Here is a 26,811-nt window from a genome sequence, read left to right on the forward strand (position 1 = left end):
AGTAATGAGGCTTATCTAAACCAGATGAAGGATCTGTTAGGTAAATGGGTCCAAGGAAGGGGTGTCACTAGCTTTGACGGAATGTGTGATTTGATAGCTCAGGAGCAATTCCTGAATATGTCCAAGGAGGAAATAAAACAGTGTTTATGGGATAAGGAAATGGATTCAGCAGAGAGTCTTGCTTCTTATGCTGATCGATACGAGCAGTCCCAGACTGCCAGAGAGGCAGGGCAAGCCGGAACAAAACGGGAGGAGGGAGGAGAGAGGAACAACCCTGGTTGCAGTTGGAGCAGATACCAGAAGGGACACCCTTAGACCACACCCTACTACTGTGGGCAGCCCAAGGCCCCAGCTACACACCAAGGAATACTCCAGACACCTTATCGTCCTGCCACACCATTCTCCAGCAACCCACCTCGCCCCAGTGACCTGTCAGCTGGACGATGTTTTAAATGTAACGAGCCGGGGCATGTAAAGGTCAACTGCCCCAAGAACCCCAACAGATTACAGTTCATTGCACCAGAATCACACCAGAGGTCCTCAGGCCCAGATACCTGTCCAGATACCCTTGGAGCGGAGGGAAACTGTGAATGTGGGAGGGAAGAAGGTCACCGCGTGGAGGGACACCGGAGCACAAGTGTCGGCTATCCATGCTTCCTTAGTGGACCCCAATTTAATCGACCCAGAGATCCAAGTGACAATTCAACCCTTCAAGTCCAACTCTTTCAATTTGCCTACAGCCAAGTTGCCTGTCCAGTACAAGGGCTGGTCAGGAACGTGGACTTTTGCAGTCTATGATGATTATCCCATCCCCATGCTGTTGGGGGAAGACTTGGTCAATCATGTGAAGCGACCCAAGAGGGTGGGAATGGTCACGGGCAGCCAGGCTAAGCAAGCCATCCCACCTAGCTCTGTTCTGGAAGCTTCTACCAGGACCCGGTCAGAGGTGATGGACCCGGACACCAGGCCAATGTCTGCAACAGCAGTAGTGGATCCAATCCCAGAGACCCAGACAGAGCCAGAATTGAAACCGGCAGAACAACTAGCACCAGACCCATTGCCAGCACTGAATCCAGTACTTGCAACCCCAACACCAGAGGGCCCCACCGAAACTGAACCAGCAGCAGCCGATAACCCTACACAAGAGGTTCAGCCGGAGCCTGAACCCCAACATAGTGCATCAGCAGAGAGCGGTTCACAGTCAACAGAAACAGCTCCATTCCCTACATCTCTTCCAGAGGTATCAAGCCTAGGTCCACAATCCAATGAGGAACTGATGTCTCCAGCATCAAGGGAACAGTTCCAGACCAAACAGGAAGCAGATGAAAGCCTCTAGAGAGCTTGGACGGCGGCCCGGAGCAACCCACCGCCTCTCAGCTCTTCTAATCGATCCAGAGAATTAAAGGTTTGTCAGTTTACAGCCCAGGGAAGAGATGGCGCTGAGTGGCCTGAAGCTGTCACCTATGAAGGGAAAAGTGCTGGTGGCGTGGAAGAGGTGAACCTCTCCATGACCCTTGGATGTATGCAGCGACAGCAGATCAAGGAGCTGTGCAGTAGCTATGCGCCAATGTTCTCAGCCAGCCCAGGACAGACTGAATGGGCATACCACTCCATTGACACAGGTAATGCTCACCCAATTAAAGTCCAACCTTACCGGGTGTCTCCTCAAGCTAAAACTGCTATAGAATGGGAGATCCAGAATATGCTACAGATAGGGGTAATCCGCCCCTCTGGCAGTGCATGGGCATCTCCAGTGGTTCTAGTTCCCAAACCAGATGGGGAGATACGTTTTTGCATGGACTACTGTAAGCTAAATGCTGTAACTCGCCCAGACAACTATCCAATGCCACGCACAGATGAACTATTAGAGAAACTGGGACGGGCCCAGTTCATCTCTACCTTGGTCTTAACCAAGGGGTACTGGCAGGTACCGCTAGATGAATCCGCCAAGGAAAGATCAGCCTTCACCACACATATCGGGCTGTATGAATTTAATGTGCTCCCTTTCAGGCTGCAGAATGCACCCGACAGTTTCCAAAGACTTGTAGATGGTCTCCTAGCGGGATTAGAAGAATATGCAGTCGCCTACCTTGACGATGTGGCCATATTTTTGGATTCCTGGGCATAACACCTGGAACATCTACAAAAAGTCTTTGAGCACAGAAGGGAGGCAGGACTAACTGTTAAGGCTAAGAAGTGTCAAATAGGCCTAAACAGAGTGACTTACCTTGGACACCAGGTGGGTCAAGGAACTATCAACCCCCTACAGGCCAAAGTGGATGCTATCCAAAAGTGGCCTGTCCCAAAGTCAAAGAAACAGGTCCAATCCTTCTTAGGCTTGGCCAGTTATTACAGGCGATTTGTACCGCAATACAGCCAAATCGCCGCCCCACTGACAGACCTAACCAAAAAGAAACAGCCAAATGCCATTCAGTGGACCGAAGAGTGTCAGAAGGCCTTTAACCAGCTTAAAGCGACACTCATGTCTGACCGTGTGCTAAGGGCCCCAGACTTTGACAAACCGTTCCTAGTAACCACAGATGCATCCGAGCATGGTGTGGGAGCAGTTTTAATGCAGGAAGGACCGGATCAAGAATTCCACCCTGTCGTGTTTTTCAGCAAGAAGCTGTCTGAGAGGGAAAGCAACTGGTCAGTCAGTGAAAAAGAATGTTATGCCATTGTCTACGCTCTGGAAAAGCTACGCCCATATGTTTGGGGACGGCGTTTCCACCTGCAAACCGACCATGCTGCGCTACCGTGGCTTCATACCGCCTCAGGAAATAACAAAAAACGTATTCAGTGGAGTTTAGCTCTCCAAGATTTTGATTTCGACATCCAACACATCTCAGGAGCTTCTAACAAAGTGGCTGATGCACTCTCCTGTGAAAGTTTCCCAGAACCAACTGGTTAAAATCGTCCTTGAGATGTGGAAAATATTGTTAGTCTTTATATACTTGGTAGTATATTTAGAGGTGCATGTGTCTTATTAACTCTATTTTCTCCTAGAGCTCCAGGAAGAAATAACAGCCAGCATTTCACCCTATCTGTGATTTCAGGGGCATGTCATCAATATAAAGGGAAGGGTAAACAGGGTGTTTTTCTTTTAGGGTATAGTAAGGTTAGATCCTTCCTCCTGCTACATATTTCATGCATACTCTGAACTACATCTGCTACCAGCTCCTTCTGCTTCTGGTGCTGATGTGGCAATTCCTCCTACCTAATCTGAATCAAGTTTCAGTGCAGTTCTCAGTACTCGTTTAGACTCGATGGTGATCAGATAAGAGTGCTTATTAAGAACATTAAGTTCAGCAATGACACAGAAAAGGTTTAAATGTTGTAACTGACTCTCTTCCAGGGTTTGTTCTGTTCTTTTATTGCACAGAGCTTGCTGATGATCCCTGGGTCTGTGTTTGTGCTGTTGTGCTACAAGGATCCTGTAAGCCAGGGCAGGATTCCAGAGGACAAGCTGGAGGAATGTAATATGAAGCCTGTGGAACTTAAGTGGTGCACAGGCCTTGTGTAGATCCTCTGTTAATGGGGCAATTTTTTTATTCTAAAAGAATGTTTTATACTCCAAATGTGATAGAAACTGTACCTTAAAACATACAGGGTGTAGAGAATCTCAAGATGTGTCTTCGTCCATCCAAACAGCTACAGACAAGCATTAGCTTCTGCTTACTCCTAAATATATACCAGAATGTGGGGCACTCTCTATTAGCAAGGTAGAATCTGGGGCATATTGGAATGCCATCTGAGTTGGAAGGTTGCAAGAACATTATACTTGAGCCCAGAGCCTGCAAGACCTAAAAAGCTTGGACTTTGTGAAGATTTTGCACCAGGCAGGGAGCACATGAAATTTTGGATGGATGTAAAAAAACAACATCCCCACTTTTCAACCAGAGAAACTGCCCTTCTCTTGTACACACAATTCAGAGAAAATAGCTAAGATTTTCCACTAGAAAGGACGCTTTGAATGAAGAAAATGCTTGCTGAGCTCTATCAGGTACCCAGCCTAGAAGAGTGCATTATAAAATTATTTTTTAAATCACTCAGCCGTTTCCAACATTCTCGTCTGGTATTCCCAAGGTCCTGGTTGGCTGGTCGGCTGCCACCCTCTGCCCTAGTCAGGGTCATTGTACTTTGATTGCTTGGGGGAGGGAGAGACTTAAGATCTTGTTGCAACACATTGATTTGAAGCAGGTGCAACTTTGAGACAGCTTCTGCTATCTCATCCACCTCCCACATTCCCATCTGGATTTCCAACTTTGATATTTTTTTTCTTTCCTTTCTTGTCAAGAAAATTTACAAAGCTTGTCCTTCATCTCTTTCCAAAGATGTGGCATGTGAAGGGAAAACAGCAGAGGGGTGCTGCGTCTTATCAGGGTTTACTTCCCCACACTTCAGCTGTCAGCCGTAGCCGGGGTGTGATTTCCTTTTGGTCTCTCATAACTATGGTAAAGAAAAGTTCCCTGATTTACTACCTAATTGGTCCTTTGTTTTCTAATCCACAGAAGTGTCAACATTTTCCTTTTTAAAATTTACTATTTATTTTCACATTTACAGTGTAACATATGTTGCAACAGCAACTGAGCAATTATTTGCAAAATGTAACAGACATGATGTAAAGCTATGCACAGAGAATATGGAATGGCTGTACACCTCCTGCACTGTATAGTGTTCTTCAGACTTGAGAAGAGACAGAATTCACATGTTGTAAACAAAAAAGGGATACTTTATCCAGAATGCTGGATATACACAGACCTGTAGCTCTCAGCTGCTCAAATTCAGAGACTGGGGAGCAAAGACTGTTGTCTGGAGATACCGTACGGTCTCAGAGAGTAGAAGCAAGTGACCTGCACTACCTCTGGGATCTTTTAGGAGAAAGAGTTAACCTACAGCAGGGCTGTTCTGATCACACTCACTAGACCACAGGTGAGAGTGAACAAATGATACCTGTAGATCTAATCAGCATGAATACTTTACCTTAGTTCCTTTGCTAGAGGATGATAATTAACTATATGTATCATTCATTCTTAGGTATGATCATGTCACTCTATCGAGTAATGGAGTCATATACCCTGAAAAATCTAACCGTAAAACAGATTGTTGTGAGCATATCCCCTCAATGCTCCATTCTCCACACTTCAAGGTCTTTGTCCTGATACTCAAATTCCTGCATGAAATTGGCTCAAGGTACATGAGAGATCATCTCTGCATCCACAATCATAGCCTCCTGCAGCGGCTGCGTTCCATAGGAATGATGGAGCTGCCAACCCCAGGGAGACAGAATTTTCAGAGAGGTTCCCATGTAACTCAATACAGCTCACTACCCAAAGAGAGGAGAATGACCACAAAGACCTTACTGCCTTCAGAACAAAATGCAAAACTCTCTTCTTTTTGACTTCACTTTCCACAATTAGCTCTTCACATCCACAGGCACAAAAATACACCCAGGCTAACTGTTCATGTTTACTCCTACAGGTGGAGAAAGGGGGAGAGATCGTTTTGTGACTGTTTTAACACATGTGAGACACTGGTATTACTGTGACATGGGGCTTCATAAGTAGATAAATATGTGAGACTCCTGATATTAGGTGCACAGACCCAAACTAAGCCATCCTTGGGAGGGGAGATCAGCTTTGCTTGATATCAGATGCACAAAGCAAACCTCTATTTTCTCCATATTCCAGATTAAGAATATGTCCACACTGAAAAAAAAATGCATTCTGAACTCAAATTAACTAACTCGGGTTAATGCATCTTTTATCTCAGATTAGCAGTTTGAGTGAAAGCCTATAAAGGAGCCTGGGGTTGAACTCAAGCTGCTAACCTGAGTTAAAAGTCTCATTGCCCATGTCCTCACTGCTATTTTAACCCAAGCTTGCTAATGCAGGTCAGCTAACCTGAGCCGAGTATACCTTTTTTTGCAGTGTAGGCATACCCTAAGTGATTAGCTAAAGCAACATGAGCCACTACAATTCCAGCTGTGTCATCTAGCCAGGTCTCAGTAATGCATAGTAATTATTAAACAATCAGAGGATAACAGGGTGCTAAGGAATAGCCAACATGGATTTGTCAAGAAGAAATCATGCCAAACCAACCTAACTACCTTCTTACTTAGGGTTAGTGGCCTATTGGATGGGAGGAAGCAGTAAAGGTGGTATATCTGAATTTTAGTAAGCATTTTGACACCGTCCCACATGAGTTACAACAGAAATTCTTTCCGAGGTGTCTGGCAGGGGGTCTTGATGACATGCTCCATGTTCAACTGATCACCATATTTGGGGTGGAGAACGAATGGTCTCCCAGGTCAGATCGGCAGAGACCCTGGTGGGGGTTTCACCTTCCTCTGCAGTGAGGGACATGGGACACTTGCTGGTTTAAACTAGAGTTGAATGGTGAATTCTCTGTAACTTGAAGTTTTTAAATCATGATTTGAGGACTTCAGTAACTCAGCCTGAGATTATGGGTCTATTACAAGAGTGGCCTGCAATGTGCAGGAGGTCAGACTATATTAGTACGATGGTCCCTCCTGGCCTTAAAGTCTATGAATCTGAGAGACATTCTGATAAGCAAACTAGGGAAATGTGGTCTAGATAAAACTACTATAAGGTGTGTGTACAACTGGTTGAAAGATTCTTTCAAAAAGTAATTATCAATGGTTTGTTGTCAGACTGGGAGGATGTATCTACTGGGCACAGGTGCTGGAACTAAGGGTGCTGCTGCAGCCCCTGGCTTGAAGTGGTTTCCATCATATACAGGGCTTACAGTCTGGTTCAGTGGCTCTCAGCAACCCCACTATAAAAGTTGTTCCAGCCCCCCTGCTAATGGGGTCCAGTGGGGATCTATTTTGGGTCAGATACTAGTCAATATTTTCATTAATAACTTGGATGGAGGAATAGAAAGTACCTTAATAAAATTTGCAGATGACACGAAGCTGGGAGGCGTTACAGGCACTTTTGAGGACAGGGTTAGAATTCAGAATGACCTTAATAAATTTGAGTATTTGTCTGAAATGAACAAGGTGAAATTCAGTAAAGACACATGCACAGTACTACACTTAGGGTATGTCTACACTACGGAATAAGGTCGAATTTATAGAAGTCGGTTTTTTAGAAATCGGTTTTATATATTCGAGTGTGTGTGTCCCCACAGAAAATGCTCTAAGTGCATTAAGTGCATTAACTCGGCGGAGTGCTTCCACAGTACCAAGGCTAGAGTCAACTTCCGGAGCGTTGCACTGTGGATAGCTATCCCACAGTTCCCGCAGTCTCCGCTGCCCATTGGAATTCTGGGTTGAGATCCCAATGCCTGATGGGGCTAAAACATTGTCGCAGGTGGTTCTGGGTACATATCGTCAGGCCCCCATTCCCTCCCTCCCTCCGTGAAAGCAAGGGCAGACAATCGTTTAGCACCTTTTTTCCTGAGTTACCTGTGCAGACGCCATACCACGGCAAGCATGGAGCCCGCTCAGGTAACCGTCACCGTATGTCTCCTGGGTGCTGGCAGACGCGGTACGGCATTGCTACACAGTAGCAGCAACCCATTGCCTTCTGGCAGCAGACGGTGCAAGACGACTGGTAGCCGTCCTCGTCATGTCCGAGGTGCTCCTGGGAGCGCCTGGGCAGACATGGGCGCAGGGACTAAATTTGGAGTGACTTGACCAGGTCATTCTCTTTAGTCCTGCAGTCAGTTCTATTGAACCGTCTTATGGTGAGCAGGCAGGCAATACGGATTGCTAGCAGTCGTACTGTACCATCTTCTGCCGGTCAGGCAAGACATGAGGATGGCTAGCAGTCGTATTGTACCATCTTCTGCCGAGCTGCCATGAGATGTGGATGGTATGCAGTCCTTCTGCACCGTCTGCTGCCAGCCAAAGATGTAAAAGATAGATGGAGTGGATCAAAACAAGAAATAGACCAGATATGTTTTGTACTCATTTGCCTCCTCCCCCGTCTAGGGAACTCATTCCTTTAGGTCACACTGCAGTCACTCACAGAGAAGGTGCAGCGAGGTAAATCTAGCCATGTATCAATCAGAGGCCAGGCTAACCTCCTTGTTCCAATAAGAACAATAACTTAGGTGCACCATTTCTTATTGGAACCCTCCGTGAAGTCCTGCCTGAAATACTCCTTGATATAAAGCCACCCCCTTTGTTGATTTTAGCTCCCTGAAGCCAACCCCATGTCGTCAGTCGCCCCTCCCTCCGTCAGAGCAACGGCAGACAATTGTTCCGCACCTTTTTTCTGTGCGAACGCCATACCAAGGCAAGTATGGAGGCCACTCAGCTCACTTTGGCAATTAGGAGCACATTAAACACCACACGCATTATCCAGCAGTATATGCAGCACCAGAACCTGGCAAAGCGATACCGGGCGAGGAGGCGACATCAGCGCGGTCATGTGAGTGATCAGGACATGGACACAGATTTCTCTGAAAGCATGGGCCCTGCCAATGCATGCATCATGGTGCTAATGGGGCAGGTTCATGCTGTGGAACGCCGATTCTGGGCTCGGGAAACAAGCACAGACTGGTGGGACCGCATAGTGTTGCAGGTCTGGGACGATTCCCAGTGGCTGCGAAACTTTCGCATGCGCAAGGGCACTTTCATGGAACTTTGTGACTTGCTTTCCCCTGCCCTGAGGCACATGAATACCAAGATGAGAGCAGCCCTCACAGTTGAGAAGCGAGTGGCGATAGCCCTGTGGAAGCTTGCAACGCCAGCCAGCTACCGGTCAGTTGGGAATCAATTTGGAGTGGGCAAATCTACTGTTGGGGCTGCTGTGATGCAAGTAGCCCACGCAATCAAAGATCTGCTGATATCAAGGGTAGTGACCCTGGGAAATGTGCAGGTCATAGTGGATGGCTTTGCTGCAATGGGATTCCCTAACTGTGGTGGGGCCATAGACGGAACCCATATCCCTATCTTGGCACTGGAGCACCAAACTGCCGAGTACATAAACTGCAAGGGGTACTTTTCAGTAGTGCTGCAAGCTCTGGTGGATCACAAGGGACATTTTACCAACATCAACGTGGGATAGCCGGGAAAGGTACATGACGCTCGCATCTTCAGGAACTCTGGTCTGTTTCAAAAGCTGCAGGAAGGGACTTTATTCCCAGACCAGAAAATAACTGTTGGGGATGTTGAAATGCCTATATGTATCCTTGGGGACCCAGCCTACCCCTTAATGCCATGGTTCATGAAGCCGTACACAGGCAGCCTGGACAGTAGTCAGGAGCTGTTCAACTACAGGCTGAGCAAGTGCGGAATGGTGGTAGAATGTGCATTTGGACGTTTAAAGGCGCGCTGGTGCAGTTTACTGACTCGCTTAGACCTCAGTGAAACCAATATTCCCACTGTTATTACTGCTTGCTGTGTGCTCCACAATATCTGTGAGAGTAAGGGGGAGACGTTTATGGCGGGGTGGGAGGTTGAGGCAAATCGCCTGGCTGCTGGTTACACGCAGCCAGACACCAGGGTGGTTAGAAGAGCACAGGAGGGTGCGGTACGCATCAGAGAAGCTTTGAAAACCAGTTTCATGATTGGCCAGGCTATGGTGTGAAAGTTCTGTTTGTTTCTCCTTGATGAAACCCCCCGCCCCTTGGTTCACTCTACTTCCCTGTAAGCTAACCACCCTCCCCTCCTCCCTTCAATCACCGCTTGCAGAGGCAATAAAGTCATTGTTGCTTCACATTCATGCATTCTTTATTCATTCATCACACAAATAGTGGGATGACTACCAAGGTAGCCCAGGAGGGGTGGTGGAGGAGGGAAGGAAAATGCCACACAGCACTTTAAAAGTTTACAACTTTAAAATTTATTGAATGCCAGCCTTCTTTTTTTTGGGCAATCCTCTGTGGCGGAGTGGCTGGTTGGCCGGTGGCCCCCCCACCGCGTTCTTGGGCGTCTGGATGTGGAGGCTATGGAACTTGGGGAGGAGGGCGGTTGGTTACACAGGGGCTGTAGTGGCAGTCTGTGCTCCAGCTGCCTTTGCTGCAGCTCAACCATACACTGGAGCATACTGATTTGGTCCTCCAGCAGCCTCAGCATTGAATCCTGCCTCCTCTCATCATGCTGCCGCCACATTTGAGCTTCAGCCCTGTCTTCAGCCCGCCACTTACTCTCTTCAGCCCGCCACCTCTCCTCCCGGTCATTTTGTGCTTTCCTGCACTCTGACATTATTTGCCTCCACGCATTCGTCTGTGCTCTGTCAGTGTGGGAGGACAGCATGAGCTCAGAGAACATTTCATCTCGAGTGCGTTTTTTTTTCTTTCTAAGCTTCACTAGCCTCTGGGAAGGAGAAGATCCTGTGATCATTGAAACACATGCAGCTGGTGGAGAAAAAAAAAGGGACAGCGATATTTAAAAAAACACATTTTATAAAACAATGGCTACACTCTTTCAGGGTAAACCTTGCTGTTAACATTACATACATAGCACATGTGCTTTCATTACAAGGTCGCATTTTGCCTCCCCCCACCGCGTGGCTATCCCCTCAACCCTCCTCCCTCCCTGTGGCTAACAGCGGGGAACATTTCTGTTTAGCCACAGGCAAACAGCCCAGCAGGAACGGGCACCTCTGAGTGTCCCCTGAAGAAAAGCACTGTATTTCAACCAGGTGACCATGAATTATATCTCACTCTCCTGAGGATAACACAGAGAGATAAAGAATGGATGTTGTTTGAATGCCAGCAAACATACACTGCAATGCTTTGTTGTACAATGATTCCCGAGTACGTGTTACTGGCCTGGAGTGGTAAAGTGTCCTACCATGAAGGACGCAATAAGGCTGCCCTCCCCAGAAACCTTTTGCAAAGGCTTTGGGAGTACATCCAGGAGAGCCGCAAATGCCAGGGCAAAGTAATCCTTTCACATGCTTGCTTTTAAACCATGTATAGTATTTTAAAAGGTACACTCACCGGAGGTCCCTTCTCCACCTGCTGGGTCCAGGAGGCAGCCTTCGGTGGGTTCGGGGGGTACTGGCTCCAGGTCCAGGGTGAGAAACAGTTCCTGACTGTCGGGAAAACCGGTTTCTCCGCTTGCTTGCTGTGAACTATCTACAACCTCATCATCATCATCATCATCTTCTTCGTCCCCAAAACCTGCTTCTGTATTGCCTCCATCTCCATTGAAGGAGTCAAACAACACGGCTGGGGTAGTGGTGGCTGAACCCCCTAAAATGGCATGCAGCTCATCATAGAAGCGGCATGTTTGGGGCTCTGACCCGGAGCGGCCGTTCGCCTCTCTGGTTTTCTGGTAGGCTTGCCTCAGCTCCTTCAGTTTCACGCGGCACTGCTTCAGGTCCCTGTTATGGCCTCTGTCCTTCATGCCCTGGGAGATTTTGACAAAGGTTTTGGCATTTTGAAAACTGGAACGGAGTTCTGGTAGCACGGAATACTCTCCCCATACAGCGATCAGATCCCGTACCTCCCGTTCGGTCCATGCTGGAGCTCTTTTGCGATTCTGGGACTCCATCATGGTCACCTCTGCTGATGAGCTCTGCATGGTCACCTGCAGCTTGCCACGCTGGCCAAACAGGAAATGAGATTCAAAAGTTCGCGGTTCTTTTCCTGTCTACCTGGCCAGTGCATCTGAGTTGAGAGTGCTGTCCAGAGCGGTCACAATGGAGCACTCTGGGATAGCTCCCGGAGGCCAATACCGTCGAATTGTGTCCACAGTACCCCAAATTCAAGCCGGCAAGGCCGATTTAAGCGCTAATGCACTTGTCAGGGGTGGAGTAAGGAAATCGATTTTAAGAGCCCTTTAAGTCGAAATAAAGGACTTCATCGTGTGTACGGGTGCAGGTTTACATCGATTTAATGCTGCTAAATTCGACCTAAAGTCCTAGTGTAGACCAGGGCTTAAGAAGGAAAAATAAAGCACAAATACAAAATGGGAACTAACTGGTTAGGCGTTATTACTGCAGGAAAGGAGGGGTTATAGTGAATCACAAATTGACTATGAGTCAACTGTGATGCAACTGGAAAAAAGGCAAATAACATTCTGGGCTGTATTAACAGGAGTGTCATTTGTAAGACACGGGAGGTTATTGTTCTGCTCGACTCCAGGCCTGACCTGGAGTACTGTGTCCAATTCTGGGTGCCAGACTTTAAGAAAGATGTGAACAAATTGGAGGTAGTCCAGAGGAAAGCAATAGAAATGACAAAAGCTTTAGAAAACTTGACCTATATGGAAAGGTATAAAAAAAATGGGCAGGCGTAGTCCTGAGAAAGGAAGGTTGTTTGGGACCTGTTAAGTCTTCAGATAAGTTAAGGTCTGTCTTCAAGAGGACTGTGATTAACATTAAGTTCTGCATGTCCATTGAAGGTAGGACAAGAAGTAATGGGCTTAATATACAGCAAGGGAGACTCAGTTTAGATATTAGGAAAAACTTTCTAACTATAAGGGTAGTTAGGGACTGAAATAGGTTACCAAGGAAGTTGTGGATTCACAACATTAGAGGTTTTTATGAACAAGTTAAACAAGCATCTATCAGGGAAGGTTTAGGTATACTTGGTCCTGCGGGCATGGACTAGATGACCTACATTTCAATGCAATATCAGGCACCTCGTCCACTGTGATTGGATGGTGGCACTCTTATGTGACAGAAACAACATTAGACTGTGGTTTGGTGAGTTGAGCCTCTGAGAGAAGGCCCTAGACAGAGCCAATGGGATGGATAATAAGAGCCAGCCCCCTGGCCTGTTCTTGAAAAATGCTCTTTTCCGCTTACTCTAGAGTTGTAAAAGTAGGATGCTCCCTTCACTGATGTTTAAAAGTCATTTATGAGATTTATATTATAGGCTTATTTTTTAGACCATTACGTAGAAGGGTGTTGTCTTAAGGTTAGTGCACGGGACTGAGGTTTTGTTAGTTTCATTGTGATTGCTAACGCTGAGGGGCAGTACCTAAGGATTGCTAGGGGACTTGTTGCTATTCCTAAAATAAAATGTCTCTTCCTTCTTCTGAACAACAGTGCAAGGCAGAACATAACTTTTCCATGGCACTCCTTGAGTAAGACTAATGGGCAATTCCAGCAAACTGCCCAACCTTCTCCTGATGAAATAGGCTCTACTGTCCAGAGTTGCAACTGAGCCGTTGTGGATCGCATAAGTAGTGTGTTTGCTTTACATAGTCACTGTGCTGATTGCAGCTAACTCGTTGATTTGGGATACATGCTCTGTAAAATGCAATATTCTTCCAACGTTCCAACTGGAAAGCCCTGAATTTCCTGTCAGCAGCACCATGTAGATAAGTATGTCTTGGAATGTGCATGTCTGTAGAGGGCATTGCACTTTCGCATCCCTAAAAATGTCTGTAGAGAAAGATTATAGCCTCCCAACAGGTTATTCATCCTCTCAGCCACACAGTAAAGAAGAGAAACACATGCAGCTGCTCTGTAGGTTAGGAAATGGGATCACAGTAGGTAGTAATGATAGCCCAGAACAAGGAATGAATTAAAGTCATATGTACAATGGGACTCGCCTATTTGCCCTATATGAGAGTAGAGCAGCTAAATTCCCACAAACCCCACTGTCAATCTGTCTTTCCCCCAATATTTATTATTTGAATTTGCTTGTTTTTCTGTGTATTTCAGAAATTGTGAGGTGCTAGACACTATAATTACAAGTCATCTCAATGGGCTGCAGGTTCCCTAGATTCTAACATGACAGTTGTATCAACAATACATTGGTGACTATTAATGGAGGGTATCAAAGACCAGTATAGACTTAGCCAGTTATTAGAATCCACCATCCAGTGGCTGGATTTGTTGTGTATGCACATTATTGCAGCCACAATTCAAACTGGAACCTTTGTGGTCCATTCTCAGCAGCTCTTCAAGTGAGTCAGTGGGAGCTATGCTGAGCAGGTGTAAGCTGGAAGACACTCTGCAGCCCCTGCAAAACATGAACAGCTGGTTCAGATGTCCAGTGAATGTTTCAGAAAAGCTATGTTATTAAATGATCAGCATATCCGTCATGTCATCAGTCATGAGTTTAAGAAAACCCTTGAACACTTATAACTGAAGAACAATATTTTGCTTTTGGAAGCTATTTCCCATGCTCAACCACCTTTCCTCATTAATGTTCAAAGTTTAGGAATAATTATCAACAATTCCATAATGTCAGTGCCCTGCAGAGGAACAGTTGCAATATCATTGTTTGCTGGTTCTAAGGTGTGGAAACCCAGAGAGAATGTTCAGTAAAAATTACATGAATATATCTACATTAGAGCTTTGGGTGTGATTCTGCCTTGTCTTTCCTGGGAGGGACACAGTCAAGGTGTCAGTTCTCTGTTTCTTTAATCTCAAGATCTGATGAATCATTGTTTTGTTCTCCCAGCCTCAGCTGTAAAGTCCCTACTCTTTCTAACAAAGAACAAATACAGGCTGTTGTCTTGGCTTGGAGGAGGACAGTTTGCCCTTGTTACAGTACAGGTGCAACAGCTTTACTGTGAACTGACCTGGTTTGGTACATCTCTCTCTAACCTGCAAACATCTAGTGCCATCTGTCTGTATGTCTCTGTGGCTATGAGGACTGAAAATATTTTTACCCCAGGAGGATCATTTCCTTTTGACAGCAAGCCTCAGGATCTGAATGCAGGTTTCTCCATTATGTACTAGATCCCAGACATCAGCACTCACTAAAGGCACCACCTGAGGCAATGATTCTTGGAATATGGGATTGGGCCATGCAGAAATTGTCAGGTCCTCGGACAGTATAGGCCACTATGTTTTTTTCCCCCCATTAAGTGGCATCCAAACCCCTGCACCAATAATGTATTACAGCACATTTTTTGTGCTCAGGCCCCCCTGTAGCCTTCTCCAAGGCTAGAATATTCTTCATAACTATGCTAAAAAGTGATGAAATCTACACTTTCCTTCACCCACTCCTCAGAGGCCATAAGCTCTACTGTGCTCCCAGCATGTCCTCAGAGGCAGGGAATCTCATCTCCGTGATAGGCCCAGTCCCTACACAGACACTGATCCTCTATGACACTCCAGACACACTTACTCTCTAGAGACCAGGAATGTCACCATCATCAATGCCTCCAAATATTCCCAACCTACAGAGGGAATTATCTCTACAATGCTCCTGGTCTGAGGACAGGGGAAAGCTTGTGTGTGTTTTGACATAGTTTGATTTCTTGCCCATTGTGAAATACTCGTTGCTGGGCATGGAGTTAGTGATATAAGAGGAAATTAACTTGAGCCAGTCATCATCCAGCTGAATTTAATACAGTCGAGTCCTACAATCTTACTGAAATACTGTGAGAGTTAATAAATAATGTCACATGCACACAAGAAAAATATAAGGCTTTTAATGACCAAACTCATGACATATACTTTATTTTTTTCCCTCTAGTTGGCTATGAGTTTGGCTCTCTATGTTCAATGCTAAACAACTAGAGCAAATATTCCATGGCTGCTGGAAAGGGGAAGTCAAATCTCATGGCAGTATTGGTAGTGGGAAATAAAGCTACCCTCCCACTTTGCTTGTGTTTATGTCTTTTGAGATTCTCTTTCTTAAGGATGCAGTAGGACAGAAAGACTTTGGCTTTGCTGTAAACAGGCTTTTCTTCTGTAAAATCTTGTGCTATTCATTAGCTATAGAACATTGCAGCACTGGAGGATGATGGCATCAGAAAGTGAATAAGCAAAACTGACAAGTAAAGGTTTGCTCCAAGCCAGGTCACATCAGAGGGTAAAGATTATACTGTGTCTGAGTAAAAAGATTGCCAGCAATGCCTACCTTACAGAGAACACAGTAAAAACATTGAATAAGGTAATACTCAGACACACACATACAATTCCAGGATTGAGCAAAAGTATATGGATGCTGGAGCGTTGCTGGGTTGCAACCAACTCCTTCACTGGTTCTCCCTCTCTCCTAAAGGTTCATGTGCACTTAAATACTGAAGCTTTGGGTCGGGGAAAAAGATTTCTTATGATATAAATATACACAGTTTAACAGCATAAAAGAGGTTTCCACAGGCAAAGAACTAATAGGAATGTCCAGTGTTCCTGTTTTTCCTCTTGTGAATTAGATTCTCTTTTTTACTGCTATTCTCTGTCTTTACTCAATCAAGTATATTTAGGTTTGATTTTGTTGTGTTTGGCATGAGGGTTATTAAGAGTTCACAGGGGAAGTAGAAAAATAACTGAGTTTCTCAAGATACATTCAATTATGAATTAAAACTGAACAAGCAAGTTGATGATGTGGGGTAGGGGAGAAACAGCTGTCTGATTGCAGAGAAACTCCACCCACCAAAGCTCTGAAGCGGAGTATCAGATTGTAAGTATGACATCCTCAGAGTAAACTCTTAATGGTTGTTCAAACCTTGATGATAGGACATTAAGGGACAGATTCTTTCACGCTTATTCTCATGTAAGTAGTACAACACTCCTTCAGTAGTCTTTTTTATTTCAATAGCACTAGATGGCAGAATCTGGTCATAATATAGTAGTTTCTGAGAGCCTTGGGCTTTACAAAATCAACCCTTTTTTAGGCTGCAGATTAATACATGCAAGCTCTTTGGGGCAGGGACCATCTTTGGGTGGGGTGTACAGTGCCTAGCATAATAGAGTTCTCCAGGATGTGGGCTCCTGGGCACTGCCACAATACAAATGATAAATTATTATAATTAGGACTTTGCCCCCTCTTTCTAATTCTCTCTCTCTCTCTCTCTCTCTCTCTCTCTCTCTCTCCCTTTCATTGGACTGTTTTGAATCCCTCTGATTTCTGAATGGCATTTGGTAACAATTCTCAAACTTTCCTTTCCTACTGCCTTACAGGAGCACATTTACAAGCTGATGAAGAGTGACAGCTATGCACGTTTCCTCCGTTCTAACACGTACCAAGACTTATTGCTGGCGAAGAAGAAGGTATCTTTTGGGAAGGACATGCTTGCATCTCTTAGCACCTTTTGATTCTCACCTGCTGCTTGCTGCTAGTGTGAAAATGGGAATATTGTTTCATTTACTTTTTTTGTTTTTGAGAACATTTGTTTCCTTCACCTGAAGGCCTAGGGTATGGCATCCCTATATAGAGCTTTGGCAACCATGGCAGGGGAAAGGTAGAATGGCCAGCCAGTCAAAACACAGAATATGGAAAAATGCTCAGATTACACTGGTGTCTTCCAAACTCAATGCAGGCAATTAGAAGTCCACTGTCTCCTCTTCATGACAAAGATGATATCTTGTATCAGAATTAGACCCCATAAATGTGTTCATTTACTAGTCAGGGTAACAAGATTGGGGAGATGGTACAGTATTCTAGATGTAACCATGTGATCTTCCTTTGGGATGCCTTACCTGGGGACCTCCCTGTAATGTCTTACCCCCTCCTCCTTTTCCCAGCTCTTTGCTCCCCGAAAATGTTTGCTTTTTATTTTAAACAAGAAATAATTGTAACCCAGAGAGAAATCAAGAACTTCAGCCATGTTCTTCACCAAAGACCTGGGCCTCAGTTCTTTTCATCCCCTGGGTGTCAGCACGTCCACTGCCAGCAACATATTTTCTGCCAGGAATTCCCCACTCAGAGTAGCAAAGGATGGATTCTGTAGGATTAAGTCAGCTCTTATCCAGCCAGTTCTATTCAGGCACGGGGGGTTGGAAGGTAAGATACTTACCTCTGCATTTGTGGCTGTGTTTAAATGCTTTCTGTACCTCCGAGCTTGCTCCAGTACTCTGCAAGAGAGAGCGAGAATGTGTTTGTGTGCACACACCTACCTTTGTATGACCCACTTACAAAACACTAGATACAATTACTTCCAGCTACTGCAGCCTGAGCTTGTGGTTTTCCATCACCATACTCTCTGCTGTTTCTCCACTGCATTCTCAATGGGCTGTCAAATTACAATTTATTGGCACAACTCAATGAAATCCCATTGACTTTTTACATGCTCATTGTTATTATGGATCCTTAAAATGCATATCGTGACATAATGAGCCAAACTTTACTCTCCATTGTGCCTAGCATTCGCTTCAGTTGGATTGCAGTGGTGTGACTGAGGACATAAACTGGCCCTGTGTTTTAAAACCAGCTGGTTTTAGACGAGTACAGACCAGAAGAAGAAATACAAAGTCCTAGCTGACATTTGAAATTTTAGTTGCTCTTTAAACCTGGGTCAGAATTCAGAGGTTGAGGGAAAGAAAGAGGTGCAGTTAAAACTCTTGAACACCATGTGATGATGTAAAAGAAATTAAAAACCTTTGCTGTCTTATCCCTACGGAAGTCCCTGTATGTTCTCCCTCTCAAGTTCTCCCTTTCAAAGCGTTAGGACCTGATGGTTCATGTGTTAATACAAAGGGAAGTTCTCCTCTCAGCTCCAGTTTTGAATGAAAGATTTCTTTGGAATCATTGTTTGCTGTCAGATCAAGTGCTAGACCTGTCAGCATGACTTTAACGATTCTCATGCCACCAGAGGAACAGATTTCAGTGTCATGCTAACACTGCAGTGGAAATAAGAATCTAGTTTATTTTAGAAAGAGCTGTGAGTACTCAAGTAAACATATCCAAGCAAAAAGAAAACAGTGGCAAAAATCATGTAGATGTGGCATTCACCAATTTAACATATGGTGGGGGGAAATTAAAGTTACTTCAGAAGCTGTAAAGCACATCTTACTTTGTTCAGTTAGTAGACGTACCCCTGATTGCACAAAGATGGTGACTGAAAGAAAATGAAGTTTCCATATGCTGACCTACCTGGTAGATCCTTAGTAGTTTTATAGCAGATTTGAGAGAGTCCTTTAAGGCTTCTTGAGGCAGCCTGGAATGTGGACTGGGGGTAAAGGAAGAACAGTGGGATACCAGAGCCTTTCAATATTGAGGATTTCAGTTTAAATCCCAAGAGTAAAAATTTGGCTTTATTGAAGTCAGTGGGAGTTTTGCCATTGACTTCAATGGGGCCAGGATTTCACCCCAAAAGTTGGAATCCTTGTCGGGAATACCTCCCAAGTGTCCCTCATTTCAAGGGACAGCACTCATTTTAGTCCCAAACTGGCTCGCATTCCAAACCTGTGATGTGCCTTCGCTTTTCTTGTTCACTATTAATTATGGCAGAAATGCAGAATCATGGAACTGAGATTACAGAAAGTTATTTATACTGAGGAAGTGAATCCCACTGCATTTTAAGTTTCTTGTATGAATGTATTTTTGTGTCCCCCTCATTTTGGGTCATTGCCATACATTGCATCCCATATATGGGCCGTGTGGCAAAAGTACAGGATTGGGAATCATGAGATCTGTGTTTGTTCCCTGGCTTTTCCACTAATTTTCTTGTGTGACTTTGGGTAAATCACTTAATCTCTCTATGCGTTATACTCCCCATTCTGTAAAATGCAGGTAATAATTCTGACCTGTGTAGCAGAGATGTTGTGAGTCTTAATTAACATCTGTAAAAATGTCTGGCATATTTTTAGATCCTGAGGTCCAAATCTCTATATTGTATGCACTGTGTAAGTGCAAAGTATCATTTTTCCACATCACAAAATAACTGCACATGTGAGAGTTTCTGATCCAGGGTCTGGAAGTGGAATGAGCAAGAGGGGCTTGTGGGCCAGGATTCAAATACATTGGCAGAGTTATGAGGAGGAGAGGGGAAAATGAATATACTTTACACAGACTCATGGATATACAGATGGTGGACATGGGCCATGTATAGGCTAGGAGTTCCTTATTCATTCATGATGGAGTTTTTCTTCTTTCCTACCGTTGTCATTGTTATATGTACCACAATATGATGGCCTAGAGCCTGCAAATCCATGGTATACTACTTGGAGTGCAAGACTTGGCTCCAGCAGGGGTGTGTTTGGAGGCTACATGTAAGAACAAGGAAGGTTAAGAGCTAGATGTAGGTCTCTGCATTGCACAGAAGTAGGTCACCCTTGCATGCCTGCCTGCCTCCTTACTCTAAAAAGGGCAGGGTGAAAAAGGGGAAGGATGTGGGCAGTGCATCCATGTATCTGAGGAGAAAAGGCCTTTAGCCTAGTAAGCATGCAGATGAGCAACTTAGCTATGTGTTTGTCTGTGGGCCTTACTCCTGCTTCTAAGTAGGACTCATTAAGTTGCTGTCAGCAGCTGTCTCACAGATGCAGGACTGGGTTCTGCTGCACTCCTTCGCCTACCCATTGCGTTTTACTTCTTGTGCATACGCACAACATGCCACACCTGTGCTGTGCAAGACCAAACATCAGTTTGCCCATATTTCTATTGATACATACATTATCACATTTTATAGTGGGCAATAACCACCATCCCTTCCCCTCAGGAGCCAAAAAATGGCCATGTCCTTGGATGACAGTGAGCTTTATGCAAGAGAAGAAATGCCTGTTACATTTAGGCCTTGAAAAACCTCCTCAGCCACTCACCGAGGGCAAATAGTGATTTTGACAGGGTGTGTTGGCTGAGGAGGGCTAGATATTCATTGGCTCCTGCTCTGAGGAGAAGGAAAAAAGCAGAGCAGCTCAAGCCCTGGTGCTCCTTCAACAGGAGGGGTCATTCTAAGAACCTAGATAAATAGGAGGGAGGGAGTGGAGGGGCCCTGAGACTGCTAGTCTCGTTCAGGAGATGGGGCAGTAAGGACAGTGGCTGATGCACCGACGTTCTTCTGAGAGTGGAACGTTTGTGTAAAATGAACAGCAAGCAGCAAGAGCCATTCTCACCAAAAAGGAGGGGCAGGGGGGCCTTTGAGCCACCGTCTTCTAAGAGGAGGAGAGGGGAGGGTTGGAGAGGGCCCAGCTGCAGATGAGGGGCTGAGAGCTATCTGAGCCCCAGGAGGGGTAGAACAGTGGAGGAGCTCTGCAAATAGGTGGGAGTGGGATCTATCATCAGTTTACTGGGGAGGGAGAGCTGATGCGCCAATGTAAATAAAATGTGCTTGGTTTAGGAGGGTAGGGCAGTTGTTTTTCTCCCGTAACAAGAACACATCGGGCCATATTCCATATTGCCCTGTGCTAGTGCGTGCAAAGTAGGTGTAAATTGCCACCCCTCTGATCTAGCAATGTTTTCCACTCATTCTGCGCTGGTATCAATGACTACGTGAGGTGCAGGGTAATTGATAACCTGACTCTTAGTCCACAGGTGAGTGAGTATCAAGGGAATTTTTCAAGCCTTGCTTATAATTATGCCTAGTAAAATATTGTTCCTTTTGAAATACATGAATCTCATGCTTCTGAAACACAAAAGCCTTGAGGAGAAATTAGTAACGGGTTCCAATATGAATGGTGGACCTACAGTGTAGAATACTGAGCTCTTAGAACTTGTTCATGCTCTCCTTCAGTCAATGGCAAAACTTCCATTGGTTCCACCACGAGCACAACTGGGACCTCAGTATACATATCAGAAAGAGAAGAGAACTCAAAAGTCATATTAGCATTCATGGGAGGAGTCTCCATTGCAAACAAGTTTTCTTTGAAAACCAGTCTCATGCTCTCTCACCTTCTCTGTCTCCTTATCGCGTCTGCCAAGCTAACTTCAGCACCTTTCCATCCCCTTCTCAATCCCTTCAGAGGAAGTGTGACTGACTTCACTCTTAGCGATAGAGCTTTACTTGAGTGCCATAAGAATGCTAAGAGATTTCCTACTAATCATGTTGTTAATCATTTGTAGTTGGTTTTCTAATGTCTACACTGCCCTGTACTAACAGACTCTTTACTCAAAAGAACTAAAATCGGAACAGTTTGATAAATAATTAACCAATAGAAAAAAGACAGAGAGAGCTGCAGTAAATGGTTAGTGATACAGCCCATCATATTCTGGATTTTTTCTACACCTAATTGGGCTCAGCTGTTTTTAATAAAAGCTTTTTAAAATTTTAAAAAATCTGTATCCTACTGTTAGCTTGTACAGTAGCTATGTCTGTTTACTGTTGATGAGGGTAAGTTTTCTTTTTCCACGTTTGAGGACTGCTTGAACAAGCTTGTGTGTTTGTACGAGCATCGTTGTCATACTTCAACACATTTTGGTGCACTTCCTATGCTTTACCTGACATATTCAAACAACATACAGAGATCCTTACTCTTTATTTTTCTGAATTCTTACTACTTTATTTTTCAGTTTCCTTCCTCCACTTTGCAAGGCAGCCTCAAGCACCTTTGGTTTGAGCTGGACCGAGGCAGGCAAGCGGTTACCTCAATAACACATAGCCAGTCACACATTTTGTAGACAAGCAGGCAGGAAATGCTGGAGAGCAATACAGCCAGCACAAATGTGCGCTCCTGCTGAAACTGTGCATGTCAGCTGCTTGGCTTGCAGCCAGGTTTGAGTGCTTTTTATTTTAATAGAAAAATGTAACGCTTTGATCAACTTGATACTCTGGTGACTGGTGTTCTGTAGATACCGTAGACAGTTAGATTTAAACTCAGGGCTATTGCGTTAATACAGTTCACCGTAAGTGTGTCATATGTTGGAGCTGGGAGTGTTTGCAAGGCAGGTTTCAATATAGGACCTTAGCAGGGCTAAATTTTCAGATGGTAGTTACCAGTGAACCCTTTCAGTATTAGAATAAAACTTATATGCTACAGCTTGTCAGTTGATACAAAATTTCAGTGCCCCAAACTGAACCCTTGTGGTCCATTTACACCACCCACTCCAGTTTCCCTACAATAGTGTTCCAGACATTCCTGATTCTTCAGTTGCAGAATTTGCCGGAGAATTGAACCTTTGCTACCAAAAGGAGCTCCAGAGTCTAACCTATCAAAAACAGCTACGTTTCTAGCTCTCCTGGTGGTGAGCAGCAGCAGCGAGGCAGCAGTGCAGAAGTTCAGATCTGGGCAGCTGGCCAGCAGCAGCTGCTGGCCATGGGCGTTCATGTTGTATGCAGTGCAGGAGGACTGGTTTTTTTAATCCTGCTCCCATCCCATCCCGCAATACCCACTTCCACTCCCACTCACTCCCACGTTGTTTCCTGAATTTTTACCATGCTTCTGCTATTAAGACAGTGGGCCCTACGGCATCTGTGGGATCCCAGTCCCACGTCAGGGCTCTAAAATTGTCCTAGCAATGGCTGGACATGTTGTTCTCAGGATGTCTCTCCACTAGCACCCACCCACTTTTCCTGCACCCCCAAGCAATGGGATGGGAACCCCCAACCCTCCCAACTCATCCATGCGGAGGGAATGGAGTCCTCATGCACCTCCACAAGGGGCTGAGCAGCCCCTGCATCTCCTTTTCCCCACCCAAAGGGATTAGAAAACCCTAACCCTCCATGCATCGTCATGCAAAGGGGATGGGCCGCCCCGTCAGCCCCCATCGCCACCCTTACTTCTGCGCGGCTGCTGGTGGTCGTGCTGCCTTCATCGTAGAGCCCTGCAGCAGGACTGGGGCCCCACAGGCGCTGGGGGTGGGATAAAGATTCAAGAAACAATGCGGGAGCAGGTAGGAGTGGGGGTACTGAGGGGCAGTACAGGAGCAGGATTAAAAACAGAGCCCTCCCGTGCTGCCAACAACAGGAACAGCCCGGCCAGCAGCCGCCACTTTCCAACCAGCCGGCTCTGACGTTCTGTGCTGCTGCTGGTGGCGGCAACGCCACCTTTAAAGCTTGGTGGCCGGAGAGCAGCAGCTGCTGACTGGGATCCATACGCCTCCCCGAATACAGAAGTTAAACTATGCCTATGTTTGCTAGAATAATTGTATCGGGGACAACACTCTCCAGGGCTTGTGCATCGTATTGCATTGTGCTATCCCTTTTACAGACTCTCTTTTTTCTGTTTTCATAGGTATATATGACCCTATCTCAGATGGGGGTACGTGGTAGACTACTTTATTTGGAAAGGGGTACGCAGCCTAAAAAGTTTGAAAACCACTGGCCTAGACATTACATTTCATTGTCAAAATTGTGCCGTTAAAGCACTGGGTATTGCTGGGGATGAGGCAAAGCTGCATCACTTCAGTGGGAGGTCAAGAAGCAGGGATGTAGCCATGGGTGGGCCTGAGTGGGCTGGAGCCCACCCACTCAGCATCTAGGCCCACCCAAATCTGAGTAGGGGTGTAGAGCATCACATGGGCACCTGAAATCTAGGGCGGAGCTATGCGCCCGCCCTTCAGAAATCTACACTCCGGCAGCTCTGCCTTGCCATTTTCTGAGTTGCCCCATGCGCGTGCCCAGCTCGGCAGGTGAAGGCCTGTGTCTGGGGGCACCAAGGCTAGGAAGGGGGCGTGGTGTCGGGGGAGAAGCTGAGCTGGCACGGTCTGTCATTGCCTGTCCCCCCAGGGGTGAAAGGAACTTAAAGGACTTACCAGTACTCTGGAGTCCTGCTCTGGGGGAGCGTGGCCTCAACCGGAAGAGGCGGGGCCTTTAAATACCCAGGCCCTTTAATCAAGATTTAAAGGCTCCAGGGCTCTGGCTGTGGCTGGGACCCCTGGGGCCTTTAAATCACCCCTGGAGCTCCCAGCTGCCTCTGCAGCTGGGAGCCCCAGGGCTCAGGGGTGATTTAAAGGCCCCCCGCCGCTACCCCAGGGCTTCGGCAGCGGGACTCGGGGGGGTGCTTTAAAGAGCCCGAGGCTTCCCAAAGCAGCTGGAGACCCTGGCCATTTAAATCACCGTCAGAGCCCTGCCACCGCTACCCCAGGGCTCCGGCAGCAGGGCTTGGGCGGTGTTTTGAAGGGCCCGGGGCTCCCCACAGCAGCCAGAGCCGCAGGACCTTTGTAGCACCACTGGAGCCCAGACACTACTACCTCAGGGGCTCCGGCAGCACTTTAAAGGGTCTGGGGCTCCGGCCGCTGTGGGGTACTTGCTCTCGCCTGTATGCCGTACCGGACCGTACTGGCTTATTTTCACCTCTGCCTCCACCTGAAAGTCAGGGCCCACCCAAATTTCCACTCCTAGCTACACCACTGTCAAAAAGGGACAGTGCTTCTGAGAGGCCCAGTGCACAAAGGTACTGCACAGTCTACGTTGTCCTTTAGATTGATGCAGTGGTGCACTTGGCCTGATCTGTGTCAAAGGGCAGCTCCATGCCTCACTTTCTCCCTACCTCTCCCATGTGCCTCCCCTGGGGAGACATGCTTCCCTGTGAGTGCATGGAAGAAGGAGTTTCTGCCCTTCCCCGTGCACAGGGACTGCAATTGTGACTTAATCTTACACTGGCCACATATGAGTGAGTCTGGAGGCTACTTGTACTTTCCTCTCTTCCCTCCTCTCACACACTGTGGTGTGAATGTTAAACAACCCCCACAGTGCCCAATCCACACAGGGTATAGATCTGTTATGGCCCCCAGCTATGGAGTCTGGTTCTTTAGCTCCACTAGTAAAGATCTGTGCTTTCAGCTCTCGATGTCCCTGGTTCAGTCCCCAGAGTTGGTGAAGATAGTGACTGTCACACAGTGACCAAATTATGACAGGTTCAACAGAAGTCCAACTCACAAAGATCACCAGCACAACTGGCACTAGCTGGGCATCCTGGAAGGTGTTGCTCTTTGGATAGGTAGAAGGGTTGGGAGTAATTCACAGGCATGAAGAGTTTGCTTGAGAAGCAGACATTTATTACAATAAGACTAGGACCATCACTTACGATAACTTCTTAACTTCCTGGAGCAGGAGTCTTCTTTCTGCTCTTCCCAATCTTGATTTACCCTGGACCCCTTTGGGCGGGGTGAGTTTCTCTGACTCTCCAAGAGTTTACCCAATCAGAAGGAAGAGTCTGTTCATCTTCCCCACCCCTTACCTATCATTCCTTTATTTACTTTCCACGTCAGCTTTCCTGCCCCCACCAACTCTTGTACTGCGCAGAGAGGTGCTGCTGGTGTGCCATATAGAAGCCACAATGAACAGCTTCCCCAGTGGTCCAGTTTGGAATTACACCTGCTATTTTAACTTATATTTGGCCAAAACCCTCAATTTAACATTGTTTTATACATGGTTCTTGAATATGAATATCAGTATAACCTGCACAATGAACACTAGTATTGAAAGCATGGCCTCATTGTTCCTCTTCTCTCCCTACTGAAATGCTGTCCTTAGAATTAAAAATCACAGTAAACTAATATATTTTTTAAATAACACTATTTTATAGATCAGTTATACAATTTCATCATCCTAGAATCTCTAGCATTTGTGTTGGATGCCTTATGGTGGCATCTTGGCTCTTTTAAATAGTTACTCAGGAGAATGTTCCGTGGTTGTCTCATGCAGACAAGGGATGTTGTTTTCTTTCAATGTCCATTTCCATTGGCCCTGCTGTCTCTGAGGACTCATCACTGATAGCTCGTTCAGTCTGATCTTCTAGGCGTTAAAGTGCTGCTCTTTGGTGGTAGAGGTAATGAATTGGCAGTATAATCTTGTAAAGGCTTGGCATATATCCAGTTACAGGTGCCTTCACCAGTTCACCTGCCTTCCTTTTGGATTCTCTGTGTCTTCTCTTTGTTGTTTCTGTACTCCTTCTTTGTCATTTTGGGTTGATATTCCAGCTGAAGTCACAGCTGGTAGGTAATCACAGGCAGAAGATTCTAAAGAAGTACTTTACTTGTATCTGTTTCTCTTAGGGGTTTTATCTCATATACATGGCCCTCTCTTCTTCCCTCTTCTCCAGTATAAATTGTATCCTCCCAATATCATCATCTTTTCCCTGGCTCGCCACATTCACATAAGTTCCTTTCCAGGACTCTGTCTCCAGGGTGCAAGCACTGCTCAGAGCTTTCTGTCTGCAATCACACTACTGAATTTCTCCTGTTTTCCATAACAACTTGTCGGCCCTCTTCAGCTGTTCTCTTCATCAGTCTGCATAGTTGGTTCAGTCCTCCTCTCTGGATGGACACCAGTCAGTTGTTAATGGATCCCACTGCTGGAACCCATATGCTTCTAAGCCCCCT

The 26,811-nt window shown here is 45.9% G+C and overlaps 1 protein-coding gene across 1 annotated transcript in view; it reads left to right on the plus strand.

Annotated features, from left to right (window-relative positions):
* RGS6 (regulator of G protein signaling 6) overlaps positions 1–26,811 on the plus strand; it is a 170,098-nt gene that overhangs the window by 110,006 nt on the left and 33,281 nt on the right. The window contains exon 14 of the mRNA XM_073350672.2: positions 16,797–16,886. Coding sequence (XP_073206773.1) covers positions 16,797–16,886 — 90 coding nt within the window. The remainder of the gene's footprint in view (positions 1–16,796; positions 16,887–26,811) is intronic.

The sequence above is a fragment of the Lepidochelys kempii genome, chromosome 6, assembly GCF_965140285.1.
Source record: "Lepidochelys kempii isolate rLepKem1 chromosome 6, rLepKem1.hap1, whole genome shotgun sequence".
Classification (NCBI taxonomy): domain Eukaryota; kingdom Metazoa; phylum Chordata; order Testudines; family Cheloniidae; genus Lepidochelys; species Lepidochelys kempii.